Source organism: Leiobunum rupestre, chromosome 6 (assembly GCF_980474605.1).
Source record: "Leiobunum rupestre chromosome 6, qqLeiRupe1.1.hap1, whole genome shotgun sequence".
NCBI classification, from domain to species: Eukaryota; Metazoa; Arthropoda; class Arachnida; order Opiliones; family Sclerosomatidae; genus Leiobunum; species Leiobunum rupestre.
Genome location: NC_143389.1, coordinates 45,127,413 through 45,148,521, shown reverse-complemented (window position 1 = coordinate 45,148,521; position 21,109 = coordinate 45,127,413). Strand labels below are relative to the sequence as shown.

At 39.6% G+C, this 21,109-nt stretch overlaps 1 protein-coding gene across 3 annotated transcripts in view; it reads left to right on the top strand.

The window, feature by feature from the left end:
* The window catches only part of LOC149941135 (multiple PDZ domain protein-like), a 322,502-nt gene that overhangs the window by 227,514 nt on the left and 73,879 nt on the right, over nt 1–21,109 (top strand). For all 3 annotated transcript variants that reach the window (XM_090176997.1, XM_090176996.1, XM_090176998.1), the window contains exons 19-27: nt 6,193–6,400; nt 7,213–7,414; nt 10,125–10,238; nt 12,295–12,755; nt 12,816–13,189; nt 14,402–14,506; nt 14,602–14,760; nt 15,143–15,433; nt 15,501–15,588. In XM_090176997.1, the coding sequence (XP_090033123.1) occupies nt 6,193–6,400; nt 7,213–7,414; nt 10,125–10,238; nt 12,295–12,755; nt 12,816–13,189; nt 14,402–14,506; nt 14,602–14,760; nt 15,143–15,433; nt 15,501–15,588 (2,002 nt within the window). The remainder of the gene's footprint in view (nt 1–6,192; nt 6,401–7,212; nt 7,415–10,124; nt 10,239–12,294; nt 12,756–12,815; nt 13,190–14,401; nt 14,507–14,601; nt 14,761–15,142; nt 15,434–15,500; nt 15,589–21,109) is intronic.

Below are 21,109 nucleotides of genomic sequence, written 5' to 3'. Positions count from 1 at the left end.
ACTTAATTGTACACATTTTTTATATTTTCAATATTAATTTGAATTAAATTTCGTTTTTAAAAATTTTAGTTTAAAAAATGTTATACTCTTCTACTCGTGTTTAGAGATTTTATGCCCAAAAGAAAAGTTCTGTAATTTTTTTTCTAACTGACAAACCGATTTTAAATTTTGGTATTTTGTAGTCTGCTTAACCTTTTACCTGCTAGGAAAATTTGGTGTTTTTTTCTAATATTTTGAGTTTTCAAAATTTAATCTGAAAAAAGTCTTTCAAAATTTGCGGTGCGGGGTAAGTGTGACCACACGAAGATATTATTTTACAGCTATGAAAAAAATTGAGCTTTTTTGGGACACCATATTTATCCGCTGTATGCAATTTCATTGCGATTGATCAAGGATTTCACAAGATCACAATTAACTAACCTTCCTATCACACTTGCCCCGCATTTTGGGGGTAAGTGTGACCACACGAAGATATTATTTTAGATCTACGAAAAAAATATAGCTTTATTGCGACACCATTTTTAACCTCTGTATGCAAATTTATTGCGATTGGTCAAGGATTTCACAAGATCACAATTAACTAACCTTCCTATCACACTTGCCCCGCATTTTGGGGGTAAGTGTGACCACACGAAGATATTATTTTAGATCTACGAAAAAAATATAGCTTTATTGCGACACCATTTTTAACCTCTGTATGCAAATTTATTGCGATTGGTCAAGGATTTCAAGTGATCACAATTACCCCACCCCTATCACACTTTCCCCGCATTTTGGGGGTAAGTGTGACCACACGAAGATATTATTTTAGATCTACGAAAAAAATATAGCTTTATTGCGACACCATTTTTAACCTCTGTATGCAAATTTATTGCGATTGGTCAAGGATTTCACAAGATCACAATTAACTAACCTTCCTATCACACTTGCCCCGCATTTTGGGGGTAAGTGTGACCACACGAAGATATTATTTTAGATCTACGAAAAAAATATTGCTTTATTGCGACACCATTTTTAACCTCTGTATGCAAATTTATTGCGATTGGTCAAGGATTTCACAAGATCACAATTAACTAACCTTCCTATCACACTTGCCCCGCATTTTGGGGGTAAGTGTGACCACACGAAGATATTATTTTAGATCTACGAAAAAAATATAGCTTTATTGCGACACCATTTTTAACCTCTGTATGCAAATTTATTGCGATTGGTCAAGGATTTCACAAGATCACAATTAACTAACCTTCCTATCACACTTGCCCCGCATTTTGGGGGTAAGTGTGACCACACGAAGATATTATTTTAGATCTACGAAAAAAATATTGCTTTATTGCGACACCATTTTTAACCTCTGTATGCAAATTTATTGCGATTGGTCAAGGATTTCACAAGATCACAATTAACTAACCTTCCTATCACACTTGCCCCGCATTTTGGGGGTAAGTGTGACCACACGAAGATATTATTTTAGATCTACGAAAAAAATATAGCTTTATTGCGACACCATTTTTAACCTCTGTATGCAAATTTATTGCGATTGGTCAAGGATTTCAAGTGATCACAATTACCCCACCCCCTATCACACTTGCCCCGCATTTTGGGGGTAAGTGTGATCAGTAACGGAGTTAAATTAAATAATAAATATTTATATCACTATTTAATTGATATTATATTTGATTGCGTGGTTGTGTAGGATAAAGTGGTCGTATTAATTGTACCAATTCTTAAGAGGGTGCTATTTTTAGTTTAAGAGTAATTTCAGGTAAACGCCAAAAAAATATTTTGATCACACTTACCTCCATTGTCCCTACATTATTATTTTTTATAATGTTTTAAAAAGAATGACCCGAGCCAAAAAAAAAGTTTTTATAGTACTTTTTACTTTCAGCGGCAGATTTTTGGAAGGGGTTTATTTTATAGACCCCATTCTATTGCTTCCAGCAACGAAATGTTCAGGTTATTTTCAGATATTCGAAAGATAATTAGTTAGTCAAATATGGTTTATATCTGATCTCAAAATGTAACCGATCCGAACTGATCCTACCAGGTTCAGTTATCTGACTTATAAAATATAATATAATAAATAAAAATAAGCTAAGCTAGTATTCAAGGAAATACACAAACCTAAGTAAACTAGTGAATTTTGAAGCCAATTACCGGTGGCCAGGTTAAATTGCAATCCAAAATAAACATTAACGAAAGTGTAGAAAGTAATTTAATTGGTGGATAACCAATAATAATAATCAGTTAGGCCAATACCCAAGGCACCACCTTAGGCCTAAATCATCAAGCGACTTTTGAAGCCATTAATTTAGGTGGCCGGGTTACAATGCGTAGGAGGGTGGTGGCAAGCCCTTCATGCCACGCGAGCCAACAACTCCCTGCACTAACTATTACCGTTAACCTCAACAAGGTTTTATGGAATGGGAAACCGGAGAGCTCTGGGAAAACCCCATAAACCTGTGGGGAGAGAACTTGCAAACTCAACGCGGAAGGAGTTGTTCCGAGTTTTCACCCAGTGCCACAAGTTAGGATCGAACCCGGCTCCTCTTGCTGCGAGGCGAAAGTGCTAACCACTCCGCCACCCCAAAGCAATAATTATGAACAATCTGAAATTTGCTCACTTTCGTTCTATTGGTTTACAATGAATTTCGGAAATAGTTTCGGGCTTAAACGGCGCGCTCTTTTTCATTTCTACCTACATCAACTAATCTGATAATATCCGAATAATCTGATATCTGATCTATCGTAATTATCGATTACCCATTTAAAAAAAAATCGCGTGAAATGGCGTGATTTGGGTACATATGTTCGAATTTCATTCGTCCGAACGGTGGTACAAATGTCCGAATGCCGGAAAACAGGATCGTATATCCGAAAACGTATTTCATTTGCCCGAAAAATTTATCACAACTTTTGTTGGTGATTTATAGTCGTTCAATTTGTTAACTTTACTGGCGAATTTCATTTTTTCGAATAATCGTTTGTCCGTTTTTTCGAACCTTAGGAATTGTTTGTTTTTTTTTTAAATATTGTTAATATAAGAAAATAGTAACATTAACGTGAACCTAACCTAAAATATCCACAACATTCAACGCAATTCCCACTTACTATATCGGCCAAAGGAAAAATGGACATAATAGGATAAATACTAATTTAGCGACAGAATTCGGACAAGTGATGCTACCGATTCGGACGAATGAAACAAACAAGTTGTCCAATTCGAACAATTGAAACATTTTTTATTTCTGTGGTTCGGACGAATAAAATTCGAACATTTGTTCCACCGTCGAAGTAATCTTTATATTTTCTAAATGATTAAGAAAGTACACGATTATTTGTTTCGTAAAATTGGATGCTTATTCTTTTCGTTTCCTTTTTACGGCATCGAACGACGCGATAAAAATAATGTTTTCCACCTAAGAGAATGGTTGGTATCGTCCTGGATTCTAAGCGTATAGTAACCGAAAGATGGCGCTAGGCCTTTGTTTGTTATCGAAGGGAGTATTGGGGTTGATGGCTTTGTTTCTCCGGTCGCGAATGGTGATTCTGGAAATTGTCTTCGTTGCCAGTTTGATAGACGAGACCCTATTAGGAACAGCCGGTATCATCGAAAATGCGCTCTTCCATTTTAGCAGTAAGTCTTCTCTATAAAGTTTATTCTTCCCGGGAGGTACGTGACAATATATTGGCAACTCATTTGCTCTCGTTATTACTGTTTTTCCTTTGTTTTTTATCGGGGAAGAGGCCAATCTCGCCTAGTTTTTCCGGTTGTAGGAGGCGTTGTTTTCGTACGAAGTATTATTAGTTTGAAACGACTGAATTCGCGGAAAAGTTGCGAAACAAAACCGCGATGAGTTTCCTAATAAAGCGAGCGGCCATCATAGCCATTAACGAATACGCTATGAAAGAGCTACGAATGGCCTTTTAGCTTTTCTGGCCCTAATGATGATTACGGTCTAAATGGCCCTTTTATACCCCCGCGTATGTTTTTCAAGTGCTCTTTAAGACCTCCTTTAGCGGGGATGAGGTGTTTATAACGAGGCATTTTTATGTCAGCGCAAACCGCTCGCTATGATACAGATATTACGCCATTGCCCAGTCGGCTCTGTAATTTCATTACGAAGTTTTTTTACAGAATGATAGAAAATATACATTAATGATTATGTCCCTGAAATTTTATAGTTATTGGAAAAGTATTTTAAAAGTGACGCTACGTTTTCCGCAACCTAAATCAAACGGCTCCAAAAATTTCAGAAATTGCGGTTGAACCTACGTGCAGCTCCAAAAGAATGAAGCGGCAAAAATTTGAGAAAGGGCGGCGTGTAAGGCGTTTTAAAAACACGATAAACTACAATCTACGAATATAACTCGGTTGAAAAGCCAAGGATAATGTCGTAGCAGACGACAATTCCGACGGAAAAACGATAAAATCGGGGAAAATAATATTTCGTTCACGAGATGGCGCTGCAGGTAGGTTCAACCAAGCGGTTCTGAGATTCTCGAGTCGGGGGGGGGGGGATAAAACACCAAATTTGGTTGCTAATAATAAATCAAATACTGGAAATATTATTTATAATTTTTTGTTTAACCATTTTCGGACGTCCTGTATCCATTTAAATGGTTTTTAATCAATTTTCGGGTGGTGACAATTCCCCTTTAACGGATAATATGTGGGCAACACTCTTCAACTTGAGTTTTCCCGAACGTAGCCTTTACTCTTGTAATCCTACCGACCATTGTCTCAGTAAGGGGGTGGGGACACACTCCGGTACGATCGCGGATTTTATCCGTAGAGAAAATCAGACAGAGGAGAGTGAAATTTAAGGCTTTATAAAGCCTAAATTTTCACTCTCCTCTGATAGCCGCTTCCCATTCTAGGATAACCCTATTAAATTCTTAGTTTCGCTAATCAACCCACCCGTGTAAATTGTAAAGTAAAATGATCCGTAATTATTTTGAATCCGCGCGTTAATGTTGTTTAAAATTTACGCTTAAATTGGGCGTAGTTAATAATTTATTAAAATTTAAGACTTATTTAAATGATTTGATTAAATCGCTTTGTTTAAAACTCATTTTACCTCGGAATTGAATTAGTAAGGGAATTTGTTATAAAATTTTCTATTCGTAACGGTTGTTTGGCGGGAGCCCTTTGAACTAAGTCGGTTTATTCGAATTCACTCCGCGAAATATTATCGTTTAATTCAATCGGATTCTGCCTCTTGAATAATTGACGGAATAATCTGGCAAGACGGTTAATTTATCTCGATATACGCGGGTATAGCTTATATATGCAAAATTCTCGACTAATACGGCTGGGAATCGGATTCTGGCAAAGAAGAGAACTTTTCCACCAGTAATTTCATTTCCATCCGACGCTCGTGGAAATATTCGGGAGGCGCTGCCTAAATGAATATTGATCGCCCTGGCTCCGGCAGCCCAACCACTTGGCCCTCACGCTGAGAGCGCGGAGTCCTTTGTTTGCGTTCGTTGTCGTCTCTAGTCGAGCTGGCTCTTTATTATAATCCCCTGGTGGATTAATCGGGTGACACGTAAAACGCCAACCTTCGAGGCAAATAGTCCAATTGTTGATATAGGGACACCACCGCCTTGCCATTCCGCCATCCAGCATCCGCGAAACCCTTCCAGACGAATTAAGAATGTATTAACACCAACCCCATCTTGTTATTTACCGACAGCTCCGTTTGCCCCTCGATCGCCACTTTCTCACCACGCGCCACTGACTTAAAAGCCCGCTTGAAACTACCGCTTCGTTCTCGGTAAACTTATAAAATGCTTTCAAAATGTATTTTGACCATCCGTCGTTATTTTGTATCACGCCCCTTAATTTCCCCTTCCCCTCCCCCGAATTTATGAAAGCGGGGAAAGCGTTCCTACAGGCGTTTTACCTATTTTTGGTCTACCGAAGATATATAAGGAAAACAGTACCGCGTATCGGACGTCGGCTTTTTATTCATTCTGTTTAATGAATTAGCCAGAATAATTAAAACAGGCGCCTAGCTCGAAACGCGTACGTCTAAGATGATAATTATCAAGCCATCCTAATGTGATTTAATTACTAGCGTCCGCCATTTTCTTTCCCACATATTTTGATCTCCCCCTCTGGCCGGCCTTGTTCGTACTGATGAAATATTAATGATTCGTTTTTTCTCTCGTCCCATTTTTTGGCAGCTTTCTTCGGTGGACGCCAATCAGTTTATCAGTACGTTGGATATTCGGCTAGCGCCGTCGCCCGCGCCATCTGGCGGCGAGAGAGACTCTCAGAATTCGACTCCGATGGGCAGTCCCGCCCTCAGCGGACGTTGGGGGCCCGATGTGCCCCTGTTACCTTCGGCGCTGGAGAGACAGGTCAAGATTAAGAAAGGAACCGAACCCCTGGGTACGTACCGCTTTGATTTCTTTCCTTATTTCGATGCAAATGTCCTTTAAAAACCCTCCGACGCCCGTTTTCATCGCGTTTGAATGATTAGCTTTTCGACTCTATTCGTTTGTCCGGGACGCTTTCGTTTGGGACGCTTTTTCGAATATCTCTATTACGCAATTTTTTTTCTTCAAAGCGAGCGTCTTTTAAATCTGTCTTAAAAGCTATTCGGTATTTTCTGAGCTCGTTTTAGCGGGTTTTGCGCCGAAATAAATCTAGGTCGGCTTTCGCTTTGCGGGGAAAGATGATTCAAAGGCGCCTGGGCTAGAGATCGGACACGCTTCTCCAAGATTCCGCGGTTTTTTGCGGCAAAGGGATCATTCCTAAATCCGCGTTTCCAACACGTTTACCCAGCGCGTTAACCAACTAGTTTTGGATTATTTTAAATTCAGTGATAATGTCGTGTAGCGGACGTTTTTTCGCTTTTGAAACGGATTCTTCGCGTTCCATTCGCTGATTTTTCTTAAAGGAAATTCCCACTTAAAGCTAAACCGTTCTCCAACTTCGTCATAGTCTATAGGGGTATGGAGATGTGGTTGGAAAAGTATAGGGTCGTTCCGAAATCTACGCGCGTAGACTGAACCCTATCCCTCGAGCTTGAAGGAATATTTAGCTGGTTCCTCGACTCCGCTATAGTTTCCTCGCGTATCTCTTTTCTACAAATTGAACAAATCGGGTCGAAGGAAGCGAGCCTGTAGGCTATAGTAAGACTCGCTCGTAGGGTTATAGGCTAAGAGGCGTAATCAGTTTATTGATTTCTTCGCGTGCAGGTTTGTCGGTGGAGATGGTGGATAAGGGTGTGAACGGAATGGTCGTCAAGTCGATCCAGAAGCCAGGGGCCGTCCACAAAGACGCCACTCTTCACGTGGGCGACTACATCCTCTCCGTCAACAACGAATCCATGAAAAACATCACCAGGTCTCAGGCCAGGGCCATCCTCAAGAGGGTCGACCTTCTCACCTCTGACATCGCGTAAATACTCTATTCTTTTCTCGTCAACGCTTCTTCGTGGCTATAGGAACGTTATCCAGTCGCTTAGCTCGTCCGTAGACAATGATATAATTAAGAATACTACGGACATCCATCACCCTAAAATATTTCGTCAACTTCAAAGAGAGTATGAACTAAATCCAGAAATCCTCTCTATAAAAATAAAATATTTTAGTATGACCATAAGTAAAATAAAAAACAATAAGTATGACAATTAACTAGATTTACAATCAAACTGATTTTCATAGTTATTGCGTAATCAAGATGTTTTCTCAGCACAGAGCCCTCTAGTGTCTAAAATATGCGAGATTTCCGCTAAGCCGAAATATCTGGTTTCCGATAGATAGGCGGAATATTAGGCTAAAATTATAAAAATTAGAATCGTTTTTCTCGGCGCCACGAGCTCATGTTTTTTTATCACGCGTGATTCGCACGCGGGCTTCAAAACAAAGCCAAAGCCCCTCGCGACTCCAGAACGTGCTCTCCGATATTTGGCTTAAATTTTTATCAAAAAGTAGTCATCTTAAATGGTAAGTCGCGAGTCCAAGTCACAGCTTGAAGAGAGTATCAGTGCCGAAAAAAGGTTCGGTTAGTAAATTAGCATTAAAGCAATAGGAAGTGTCATACTTATTGTTATGTTGTTACTTATGGTATGGCCTTAGTATTCGTTAAATCATATGTAACATAATTACTCATAAGTATGCCACAAAAGCATTTTCGTTAATGAAACCTCGTTCACGGGATATGACGTAAATTACGTCACTTACAACTCCGTGACGAAATACGCGTCATCAACTTTAATGATGGGAAACGGAAGTTAGTGAGAATTCCTCGCGCGTTTCTGGCTTTGCCCATGTCAAGTTTAGCTCGTGCCTCGCGATCACATGATTTAATTTCCATGGTAACCTTTTCAATAGCGCAAGGATTATAAGCATTTTTGGGTCCGCTCAATGTATGTTCCGCGTGAAACAAGGTCTCATTGAATTTTTTTCAATGGAAATGTTATACAGAGGCATACTTATGAGTAATTATGTTACATATGGTTAAATGAATAAGAACTTTTACGATATTTAAATTCGAGAACGAAGTGATTTACAAATGACTCTAGGCGCATTCACTTCTCGGAGGTCTTTTATCAAATGTGGAATAGAGGAGATTTATATTTCGCCCGAACTCGTGTATTCGATAGAAATGAGTGGCCATGATAAACGGGGTAACGGTATTATAATGGGTGGGAGGGCAGGGTGCCTTCCTCGGCGGTACCATTATTAGATTACTAAAGGGAGCCCCGAGTAATGCCATTAAAGCGAGTGACGCGATCAACGATAATGAGATCAAGCATTGCTTAGTCTTCCTTCGTCGCGCCACCTACCCTTCCAAACTAAACCTCACCTAGAATCGACGCCGAAGGCCTGGTTATGATAATACTATACCTTACGTTCTAATTTCCAAGTGACGTTGCTTTTCACCTCTCTCTTTGTCTAGTTTTTTTTTCTCGAAATTATACACCTACATATATAGTTTACAATTTCTTGGTTTCATTGTTTTTTCTATTGGAATCAAATGATTGTATTTAAGTTACTTAAAGAGGCACACTGGCGTTTGAAAACTCTGGGTGAAAATATAGTAGCTCCTCCTCTTTCGCCGTATTTCAAAAATAAAACTTGGTTTATGTTGTATAATAATATGTGAAAACAAGAAATTCCTTCAAAAAATGGAATACATCAACTTTAGAAGATCTTAAACTTAATTTTCATTAATCTACGAGTCTGTTGTAAATTTTAAAGGTTTAATCACTATAAATGTAGGCTTAAGTTTTAAATACTGTAATTAATTCATGGAAATTATCTATAATATTTACGGGGTTGGCAAAAAACCGGATTTTTTACAAATTTAAAAATCCAGTATTGATAAATCTGGCTGTAACCGGTGGCTTAAGCCGGTTAAAACCATTAAAAAAGTACTCAAATTCCTTATGTCTAACCCTCATTACTTCGAAAATGCTCAAATTGTCCGATTTCAAAATTACCTCACCTTTACATTGTGAGGTATAGCAGACTTATTTACCCGCTTCTATACCCTAACATGGCGGCGTATTTGCGCGCTCAAAATGAATTTTAAGATCCCCTAATTGCTTATATCTAGCTCTCATTACTTACGACCAAAAGTGAAAGTTTTAGTTTTTTTCAATATTGCTAATTCATAAAAACAAAAGTGGTTTTAACCATGGATTTTTTTGGGTGGTTGAAAACGGCTGAAACCAGAGTGGTTTAAGCCAGTCTGGCTGGTTCTTGCCAACCCTGCATATTTACCACCTTTTAAATACCACTTCGGAACCCTGCTCTTAGATAACTCGTGATAGCAAACCAATAGGCGATAGCATAAATTGCTTATGTCTTGTTCAACTTGTTAAAATGTCCCACGCGCTCTTTAATATTTTAGCGTAAATGGCTCGCGCATTGTTTTTATTTCAGGGAACACGCGTGAAATCGCTCGAGCCCATTTACGCTGAAATATAAAGAGGCGCGTGGAACTTTTTAACAAGTTGAATAAGACATAAATAGAGTTTAAGCTAGTGTCGATTACATTCTGTTTATTTTTCCTTAAACTATGAAATTTTGTACGCCAGTGTGTCTCTTTAAAATAACCTATAAGATTTGAAAATGAATGAATTTGTAATCTTCTTTGGCAGGGTCAAATACATCCCATTGGGTGACGCTGCCATTCATATGCAAACCGTCATGTTGACTCAACAACAAGGACGGGAGTCGCCAATCTCGGCATTCGTACGACAACCATCTCCGAGGTGAGACCACGTAGCCGACACTTTTCACCTCTTATAGAAATAAGCCAATTCAGTTTTTTTTTGTTTTCGTAAAAAAATAAATTTTAAAATTATAAATGTGGTATGAGAGTTAAGTGTTTTTTTTTAATTCATTTTGAGTGAATGATCCTCCTCCCTAAAAACACCCCACTGACACAAAGTATTCAAGTAATCGCGCAAAGTTACTCACTTTAAAAGTTTAAACTAAAAAACGCAACTTTAAAAATGACTGCTAAAAATCATCGTTTTTGTGGTAAGATTTGGTTTTTACGTATGGTATAAATTTGTAACCACTAGGCTAAATTTTTGAAAGTTGGTGAAACCGTGATAACGTAGAGATCGCTTGTTAAAGGAGAACTGTCACCCAAACCAAAATTTACGAGGCTTTTTAACAGAAAGATAGAAAATATATTAATAATTATGTCCCTGAAATTTTATAGTTATTGGAAAAGTATTTAAAAAGTAACGCTTATTTTTCCGCAACCTACATCAAACGGCTTCAAAAATTTCAGAAATAGCGGTTGAACCTACGTGCAGCGCCAAAAGAATGAAGCGGCAAAAATTTGAGAAAGGGCGGCGTGTAAAGCGTATTAAAAACACGATAAACTACAATCTACCAAAATAATTAGGTTAAAAAGCCAAGGAGAATGTCGTAGCAGACGGCAGTTCCGACCGAAAAACGATAAAACCGGGGAAAAAATATTTCGTTAACGAGATGGCGCTGCAGGTAGGTTCAACCTAGCGGTTTTGAGATTCTCGAGTCGGGGGGAGGATAAAACACCAAATTTGGTTGCTTATAATAAATCAAATACTGTCTATATTAACATGAAATTTTTTGTATAACCATTTTCGGACGTCCTCTATCCATTTAAATGGTTTTTAACCAATTTTAGGGTGGTGACAGTTCTCCTTTAAAACTCTTTATTTGATTTTTAGAGTACACTTTAAGTTGAAGTTCTTTTAAAGGTTCATACGCTGGTCAGGTGTAGACAATGTTTTTAGCCGTAAGCCAATTCAGCGGGGGTGGTAAATGGGGGCAAAACTGTGCAGACGAAGCCAAAGAAATGGCGTCGAATGTGGCGCGCGTGGGGGGCATTTGAAGGCTTTGCTATTCGAGCGGGATTCGCGAGACAAACAGGACTCTTCATTTACGGTGAGAGAAACTTAGTCGATCGCGATGACGAATATTCTATTATTTCTTTCGCCCAAGATTCCCTTTTTTCTTTTTTGAATTTTCGGCACCTGTTTTTTGAAGATTTTTGTTCTAAGTCACGTCGTCTTTCTGTCTTTTCTCTGTCTCTCTCCTCATCTTGTTTCTCCCCCCGCGCCCCACCCCTCCTTGGATTACTCCTACTATTTCTGGGTTTTTGATTTCCGTCCAAAATATTCATACTTCTCATTCCAAACACTCTCTCACTATCTCTCAGGATATTCCCTAAGTATTACCGGTAGGTTGATAATGTCTACTTTATTTTAATCCCTTCCACACACCAATCTCCTTGGAATTGCATCCTTTCATTTACATTCGCGGCTCTTTTTTTATCAATATTATTATGTTTTATTTTTTTTTTTCCACATTTTTCTCACATTTTTTTATCTATGATATTTGATTTCGTATTTTTGGCGCATGTTTTTCTTCTTTATTCGAGGCCAGCGTTTTACCGTTTGTAAATATCCCTCTCGTGTGATATATATATATATATATATATATATATATTATAAGAATCGTGAATAATATTGAGGTTGAAACGCGAATGCATGGGGATGACGTTACCATCTAAAATATCGAAGCACGAATTGGACTTTTGAGATAGAATTTGTAAAGGAGAATGGATAAAAAGGGGTATTTTTTCCGGCCGCGATCGGGCATGGGCATGGTTTAATTTGCAGAGCTTCATTTCCTCGATGACGTAATAATGATCTTTTTGCTAATAATAGGAGTATAGTGGGCTAAAACGTAGAATTTTGTTGTGTCTGTGCATTAGGAGTAAGTTCTTTCCAAATTCAACAAAGTTCTTTTCGCATCCCTCGTCCTCAGCTCTCCGTTCATCAGCGCTCGTCTGCCCGAAAGCGACGCCGAAGAGGATTGCGCGAGTGGCCGTTTCGCCGCTCGCACCCCCTCGTCCTCCTACAGTCTCTCTTCTAGCTACACCACGTCCGCCGCCACCACCCCTAACCTCTTGACCCCTTCCTCGTTGCCGCCCGACGCGTCCACCCCCTTTTCGGACGTCTCGACGTCTCCCGATAGCCAAAGACAATTTCTGGACGCCGGCATGTTGGAGCGCCCGCCGCCGCCTCCTCCGGCCCGCGGGCCCCCCGAACTAGACAGTCGCGAAGAAAACGCGCTAGTCGAACGGCCCCAGTCCTTCGAAGATGCCAAGTCCCCCAGCTTCCAAGAGAAACGGGCGCTGTTCCAAGCCAAACCTGTTAAGCCGGCCATCGCTGCCAAACCGATCATTGCCAGGATGATTTCTCCCGTTCCTATCGCGACGCCAAAAGGTGAGGAAACGGATCTCTCTTCCCGGCCACGTATCTCACACTTGTCTCCCTCGTCTTCAGACGGATTGAAAGGTCCGACCATCCCGTACGAGCGGTCTCCCTCTCCGCCCCCGCTTCCTCCTCCGATGCCAAAAGAATTGGAAGAACTGGACGCCGCCCTGTCCGAGGCATCGAAATTGGCCGACCCGGACCATCAGATGGCGACGACAGCGGCCGTCCCGCCGACTCAGCAAACGCCGCCGGTCCAATTCGGACCCGAAAGATGCGTCGAAATCCTTCGGGAACCCAACCGCGGATTGGGCATCAGCATCGTTTGGGGTCAAGTCGATTTGTCTCAAGGAAACCACATTTCCGGTATCTTCATAAAAAATGTCTTGCCCGAAAGCCCAGCCGGTCGCAGTGGATCGCTCAAAAGGGGAGACCGGATACTAGAGGTAGGTTGCAAATTAAGCCTAAATATTATTACCGCGTTATTTACTCACGTTCTGTATTTTGAATACTTATACGCGTTTCGTGCTAAACTATAATCAATAAGCTGAACAAAACCGTCGATACTGATTTGAGGGGTACTTTTAGTTGGTAGTATATATCATAAGTCTATAATATTGTTCCATAAATTTGTACTGAGATCTAACAACGGAGTGACGTCATCACAAGAAGAAAACCTCCCCCTAGCGAGGCGCTGTCAAAGGCTACGTGTGACGCGGGAGCGAGCGGACGCAAAACAGCGACGAAGCCCGTAATGCAGTCTGGCTTGTGAATAGCTCTCAGTAAAACTTTTGCATGTGAAGAATAGGAAGTGTCACACTTACGTAACAATATTATACACTTATGACTAATTTTAGAAAAAGTGACTTTTAGTCACTAAAAGTAACTTTTTCTAAAATTAGTCACTATTTATCACTTTTTGGGATTTTTGCGTTTTTAGTATTATTTGTCTTTAAAAAAATCTCACAAAGAACTTCAAACGACGATAAGATACTGTTCTGAATGCCGAAACATGGTTGTTTCTCAACATTTGGAAACGGTTTTTATTGGGGGGAAAACTGATTTAATTTTGTCTTTCTTAAATCAAAAATGATATTTTTTTAGTTATATTGCTGAGTAACTACTAGGTAGGAATAGTTAGTTTTTCTTCTTTTTGGTCTCTTTTTCACTCTATTTTTAAAATTGTTAGTCACTTAAATCACTAAATATGTCTGCGTGACTCAGCAACAGGCCTGATACAGCAAAAAATATGTCCTTTTGTTTGATATTCTCCAAATCGACAGCCAGAAGGTCGATTTTTTGTACATAGCTAAAGTAACCTATGAGAAGATATTATATTTCAAAATGTAACAATATTTCAAATGTAATATTTACACAACCAGTGAGCTATCGTTATTTCACTGTAAACAATGGTTTGTTTAAAAAATTGACCGATAATTGAGTAAGGTTTCGTACCCTTAATTAAAATTTGGCTATACTCTAACAGTCGCTTATAGGAACGTGGGAGGAATTTAACAAAATCACTGGAAAGTAATTGTAGTCCTCAAAGTCTATAATAAGATCGTAAATGTATTTGTTATTTTTATCATTTATTTTATTAATTGGTTATTTGCTTATTTTTCGTATCGTTAATTTGCATAATGACGTTGCGATTACAGGTTGATGGTAAAGATTTGAGAGACGCTTCTCACGATAAAGCGGTCGATATCATCAAGAACGCCGACAACCCCGTTAAATTCTTAGTGCAAAGTCTTCTTCCAGTGGTAAGTCCACTTTTTACTCTTAAAGAAAAAAAGAAAACACGCCGCGTTTAAATATAGCTCGGAATTTTAATTAACCGTTTTTTTTTTATCTTTAGCCTAAAGAAAATGAAGCGGAAACGAGTGACGTCAGAGACGGAAGCAAAAGCACCCTGGAAGCCACTACACCCACCTTGAAAATTGACCAAGCGGCCACGCCTGATTTAGCGGAGAGGGCCATCACCCCAATCGAGGAGCCGAACAAAAACTTCATGAAGGTATTAAAAATACCTGCCATTTAAAAAGCAAAGAGATGATAGTAAAAATATTCATCCAATAAAAAAAATTAAATCGTTCGCTACTACGACAATTTTGGTTTGAGGGCTGAAATAAAAATTTACATAAAAGTATCGTTATTTCCGGATGACTGCGTAGTTTGAAACCACGATTGGGGGAATAAAGTTCTTCCTTATACTTAGTACGCGCTTTGATTAGCGAACCCGTCGGTTGGGTCTCGTCGAATATCGCCGAGTCTTAATAATTGAGGTTTTGTTATCATTTTTTAACAATCTTTTTGTTAAATTTTTATCTATGGTAGGCTCTAATTATAAATGGTATTTAAGAATTTGAAGGTGTTTATTGGAAATTGATTCTTTTCAGGTGACAACTCCGGTCGATTGGGGTTTGGCCAGAACACCCTCACCAGAGCTGATACAGAGAGGCATGAATGATTACCACACCCCCAGTCCCATTATGTCCCCAACGGCCACGATCAACGCCAAAGGACCAATGCCCGATTTGGTCAAGGAGAGACCGGGTTATACCGTGACCTCCTTCAGGTCAACACCCGAACCGGCCACCAAACAATATTCCTCGGAGACTGAGGATTCTGAAGAGGAAGTGGATGACCGGGACCTTCAGGGCAAAGTGTACACCAGCCAGGGCGTTGAAGTAAACCTATTTCTAGAACGTTATTTAAAAAACCAATTAAAATTCATCTTTATTTACGATATTATAGATTGATCGTGCGAGTGCTGGATTTGTCAAATTACCTCCAACGGAACGAGACGCCGATGAACCGGAGGACGTTTATGGCTATACAATGAGTGAGTGTTGACTCATTTATTCGCAGCGTTTTTCGGTTAATTTAAGTATTTAAATTATGGTAAACCTTGTTCATCATTTAATTCATAAAATAGATGGCGCTGCAAAATTTCGAATTTTATTAATAGATGGCGCCAGTCGTTTTACTTCTCCGCGACAGATGGCGCCGTAGTAGTTTTGCGATCGATATTTTCACCGAATTGATCGTTAGTTCTTTTCCTCAAGGTAAAGAGTATAGAACTAGAGATAAAACGGCCGAGTGGGTTCGGTCAATGATATGGGAGGCACTGTGAGAAGTACCGTAGCGCCACTGCGTTATTCATGGATAATAATATTAAAATAATAAAATATTTTGCGCTGCAATCTTGGAAATTATAAGCAATTACTCAGTTCTAACTTTAGTCTATCGTGGATTCTACCTGACTATGTAGAATAAAAGTCACATTTGCCCAATTGAAACGACGCGATTACGATTACTTCCCACGAATCCCGTTGTGGCGCTACGGTACCGCTTGACGGAGGGGTTTCATTTTCGTAGTGTCATCCCCCTATTTCATCGACAGAGCCCAGTCCACGTAATCCTATATACTCTCGCTCGAGGCGAACCTCTTACACCAACGTACGCCAGACAATTCGATAATCGAAATTAGAAATCAATAACTCTCGCGAGCTGTATAAATAAGTCCCAATTTTGAAGCCACATTGCCAAATTTACCGCCGACATTATTAAGTCGAACCTATTACGCTGCCGTAGGTAATTAGACAAAAGCGAGCCTCGTTATTAGTGGATATTTATCCCTTTTAATTACCGAAACTCCGACGGAACAACGGCGGCTATAAGTTATTATTGATGAGGACATCGTAGGATGAAAACATATTTGACTGTCAATATTCAACAAAGCTTTTCAGGAGTGGAACGGAGACCTTCATTTGAAAATGGAGTGGGACATGAACGATACCTTTACCCGTGCCCCCCTGGGGGGAGGGCATAGGATGAGAAGATGCCCCCCATACGCCAGGACAATTTGCTGTGTGTCAACAGTAACGTTGTTGGGTGGGTGTTTGTAGGCAGTCTTTGGTAGCGCGGTTTCGCGAAAGGACCTTGGAAGTCAACAAGGTGTGAAGTGAGAGGTGATCGAGTGGGTTCCTTCTTCCCCGCTTCCTCTCTGTATTCTACACTAGAGTCTCTTCTACGAAACTCAAACGCCAGGTCTCCGTCGAAGATCGCCTAGTTATGGTAACAATTTGCGTTCTAAAACGCCGTTACGTGTTATTTATAAACAATACAAACGCGACGATTACGCGGATGTTTTTGTTCCCCGGGAAGAACGCATCGCTGCGTTTTGTCGAGTACGCGAAATTTAAACGTGTGTATCGGTAGTTACTAAACTGGCAGTTCTAGTTCGGCTTATAAATACCAAGAATGTATATGGGTTAATGGAGAATACGTAGCGGCGACTATAGACTTTGTTTTCATGATTCCAGAGTGTTGTTCGCGTATTCACTGTTCAACTCGAATACATTATTCCTACGCATTGTAACCCGGCCACCTGGATTAAAGGCTTTAAAAGTCGCTTGATGACTTAGGCCTAAGGCGGTGCCTTGGGTATTAGCCTAGCTGATTATTGATTATACGTATTTTGCCAATTCATATTGACCTTCGCTATAATCTCTTTGCGTCTCCTCTTATAGTCGGCCTAACCCTTAAATTACAAGCTCTAAATGGTAAATAATAAAAATCCATAAGTGCTTACGATAAAATATTAAACGATAAGTCATTATGTCTAGTTTTTAAACCCAGATTTTATCGACTACAAAGTGGTATCTGGCACGCTGTAAAAACGCGCGATAGTGTAAGACAGGATGTAACTTGGAAGAATCGCGGCTTCCTTTCGTTGGCCGTTGATGGTGGGCGAGTACTTTGGTAGTGAACTACTCCGGCGCTAAAGCACCGTTATTTATGCCCCTTCTCTAACTCGGGGAAAGGGCCATTTAACGGAATGGGACGTAAATAGCCAGTCCCGCGAATGGACTGCTATAAATTACTCGCTTACTTTTTTAACCCTTTCATTTCTCGCGGCTACAACCATTTACTTAGCAGAGAGCTTGATCTCGCTCCTGATAAGCGCTACATGTTCCATTCCCACACGAGCCACATAGTTGTCGACTCTGGTTCGGAAATCATGTTGCATTTTCATTCACACTCTTCACGAAACGTTTCTGAGATTTCGCACGTTAATCGTCTCAGAAAATTACTCTTATTTCTATAAAAAAAAAACCCCCATCTGCTGCAAAATATTTAAATATACATTAATTTTAAAATATTATAATTATAAAAGTGTACGAAAATTATTCGATTTAAATATTTGGTGCAAAAGCCAAGGTCACAAAACACCGAATTTATTTTTCAAAACTTGGCCCAACAAAAGCGTTTCTGTCGTTAACACGTTGTGAATAGTTTCTTCTAATCACGGCGCTTCTAAAGGCGTTTGAAATACCGAAAAAGTTGTGTTGGACTGTTGATAATCAGCTAAGTGGCGCCACCCTGACTTCTTGGGGTTTTTAAGAGCATTTGTAAACCTAACTTAACATAATTTGCTATTCCCGTTGTCCAACAATGTTGGCTCGTGCGAATGATCGTTTATGTCCCCATAAAAAGTCAACGGCGTACCTTTTAAAATATAACGGAGGTTGGGATGATTTTTAGATAAAATATCACAACTAGAAAGTAAAAAAAAAACTAGCCCTAATTTATATTGAGATTCGCTTGATCGAGCGCCGTCGCCGCTACTCGAAGGAAATCTTTCCTGGCCAAACGTGTCTTTTGGAAATCCAATGAGGCCCGTTCCAAATGGCGTGTCGATCGGCGCCCCCACCTCCTTCCCTCCCCCTCTATAACTGCCGCGTTTTCTATAATCAAATAATCATCATCTAGACTTTTTCTTTTAACGCGATGGAAATTTTGGAAAACTGTACGAAAAGTTCGAGGCTAATTCTTGACTTCGTGCGCTCGCATTGGGGAAGGTTTAATTTCCGGTTAGATTGGATCGACCATATCGCGTTTCTTTAATTAGAGCGTGGATTTTCATATTCGTTCGTGTCGCGAGTGGATCGTTTTAGTCTTAAGTGTCCGATTTTCGAACACTCAACGAAACGCGCATATGTTTTTGTAATATCGCTGCTATTGAAAAATTACAATTTGCTATTTTTTATCTAAAGTGTTCGAAACGTTTATCTGGATTTATTATCTCGCTTGGAAGGAAGTTTTTATACTGGCCCTTTGGTAATTAAATACTTCAAGGTCTAATGGATCGATCTTAGATCGGTTTTTACAGACAATCCCGTGGTACGTTAGAGGTACAAAGACACATGACACATTAATCGATTGGAAATATCATGCCCTCACTGGCATTGTTAACATTTGTGAGATCGATGCCCCGGAAGTGGGGCATTTACCCATTTAAGGGATTTTCGAATTAAAATATACATAATTTTTTTACATTAAGAACGACTTGGTTGAATATTATATTATAGTTGGTGCTGATCATTTCTGAAGTACGTTTTCGGTTGCATTAATAAATTTTAATTTTAAGTGAGATTTCTGGTAGTGTTCGTACGGGGTCAAAATAAAGTCGGGGTCGGGGTCGGGGTCGGGGTGGGTCTAACCCCGCGAAAAACAAGTCGAGGTCGGGGATGGAAAATTCTTGGTTTTTATTATAAATAGAAAAATTATAAAAATACCCCAATTTTACTGAGCCTAGAGACTATTAGTAATAGTAACAATAGATAAGATAGGTAGATATTAAAATAGACGTCTATAGCTTAGGCAATTGTTTAAGTAAGTTGTTTCATAAATTCACAAATTATTTACAAATTATTTACAAACGTTGTAACTCCACACTCCTTAGCTGAAACTGAGAGAGCCCTAAACAACGGCAATTATGAAACTAAAACTTAAAAAAGTGACTCAAGTCGGAGTCAAGCGTCAAGCGAGAACCACGTCCTTCGGATCATTCTATTGTCGCTCACGAAAAAGGGAGAGAAGGAACCTATCTATTTTATATTTTTTGGAATTTATCGGGTTGCGTCGGCGCGAAAATTTAAAATTAAACTACGAAAACATAACCCCGAAAAATGGAAAACCCCGATTTTGTTTGCGACAGTCGGGGTAGGGGTCCCCGTACGAACACTAATTTCTGGCCAATTCGCGGTACCTCATAACCCGCTTACTCACTATTGTGATATTCGAATTTCGTACCAATTGATACAGGCGCCATCTAACTCGTTCGCGTTTAGTTAATTTATTTCCAAAACCAGGTAACTCGAAAAATTATTTTCCGATAAACTTCCTCTTGGGTTTATTAAGATAATGTACAAGATGATTGGAAATTGGTTCAAATTTAAATTTTATATTTAAAATATAGTTAATACATCGGAGGGATTGTGTGTACTTAAATATTAACGACTGATAGCAAACTCCTTTGAGAAGGTTTATTTACTATTAATTCCACTAATACTGATTTATAGAACGGTGCTTAAACCCTATCATGACGGTCTTTAAATAATTGCCAAATGTTGTTGCTAGACCTTTGACAACAGCTTTGGCAGTATAATGAATAGCTGGTTGTAAGTCCAGTCATGGTAGCACAAACTCTTATATTGGACTTTTACTAAAATAATAATAATAATAATAATAATAATAATAATAATAATAATAATAATCAGCTAGGCTAATACCCAAGGCACCACCTTAGGCCTAAGTCATCAAGCGACTTTTAAAGCCATTAATTCAGTTAGCCGGGTTACAATGCGTAGGAGGGTGGTGGCAAGAACTGCAAGCCACACGAGCCAACAGCTCCCTACACTAACTATTACCGTTAACCTCAACAAGTTTATGGAAACATCTATTTGATAAAATTTTAAATTATCGTCTGTGAAATATATTTCGTGACGAAAGTGAAACTAATAAATAGTAGGCCTGTGCGGGTACTCGAAAATTGCGAGTACTCGGGCCCGAGTCCAAGTCGAGTACTCGGACTCGGACTCGCAACCCGTTTTTCTAAGGCTCGAATCCCGAGTCCTTTGCCAAGTCCCAGAAATTACTCGAAGTGGACTCGAGTCCGTTATTCCCGTCGTGCGAGCAATTTAAATTCCCGGAATGGCGCTACAGTAGCCATTTAAGTGCACTGTGCACACAGTCAAAGATGGGCACTATCATATCTTTTTTGAATCTGATACTTTTTTGTGATCGATTTCCGAAATATACCTTATAATTCTATCAATTTTGATACGATTTTTAACACAAAAAATTATATACAAATTGATTGGTTGTGATTCCACGGATGGCGGAGTGGTTAGCACTTTCGCCTCGCAGCAAGAGGAGCCGGGTTCGATCCCAGCTTGTGGCACTGGGTGAAAACTCGGAACAACTCCTTCCGCGTTGAGTTTGCAAGTTCTCTCCCCACTGTATTAAGAGGTTTTCCCCCGAGCCTTTCGGTTTCCCCTTCCATAAAAACTTGTATA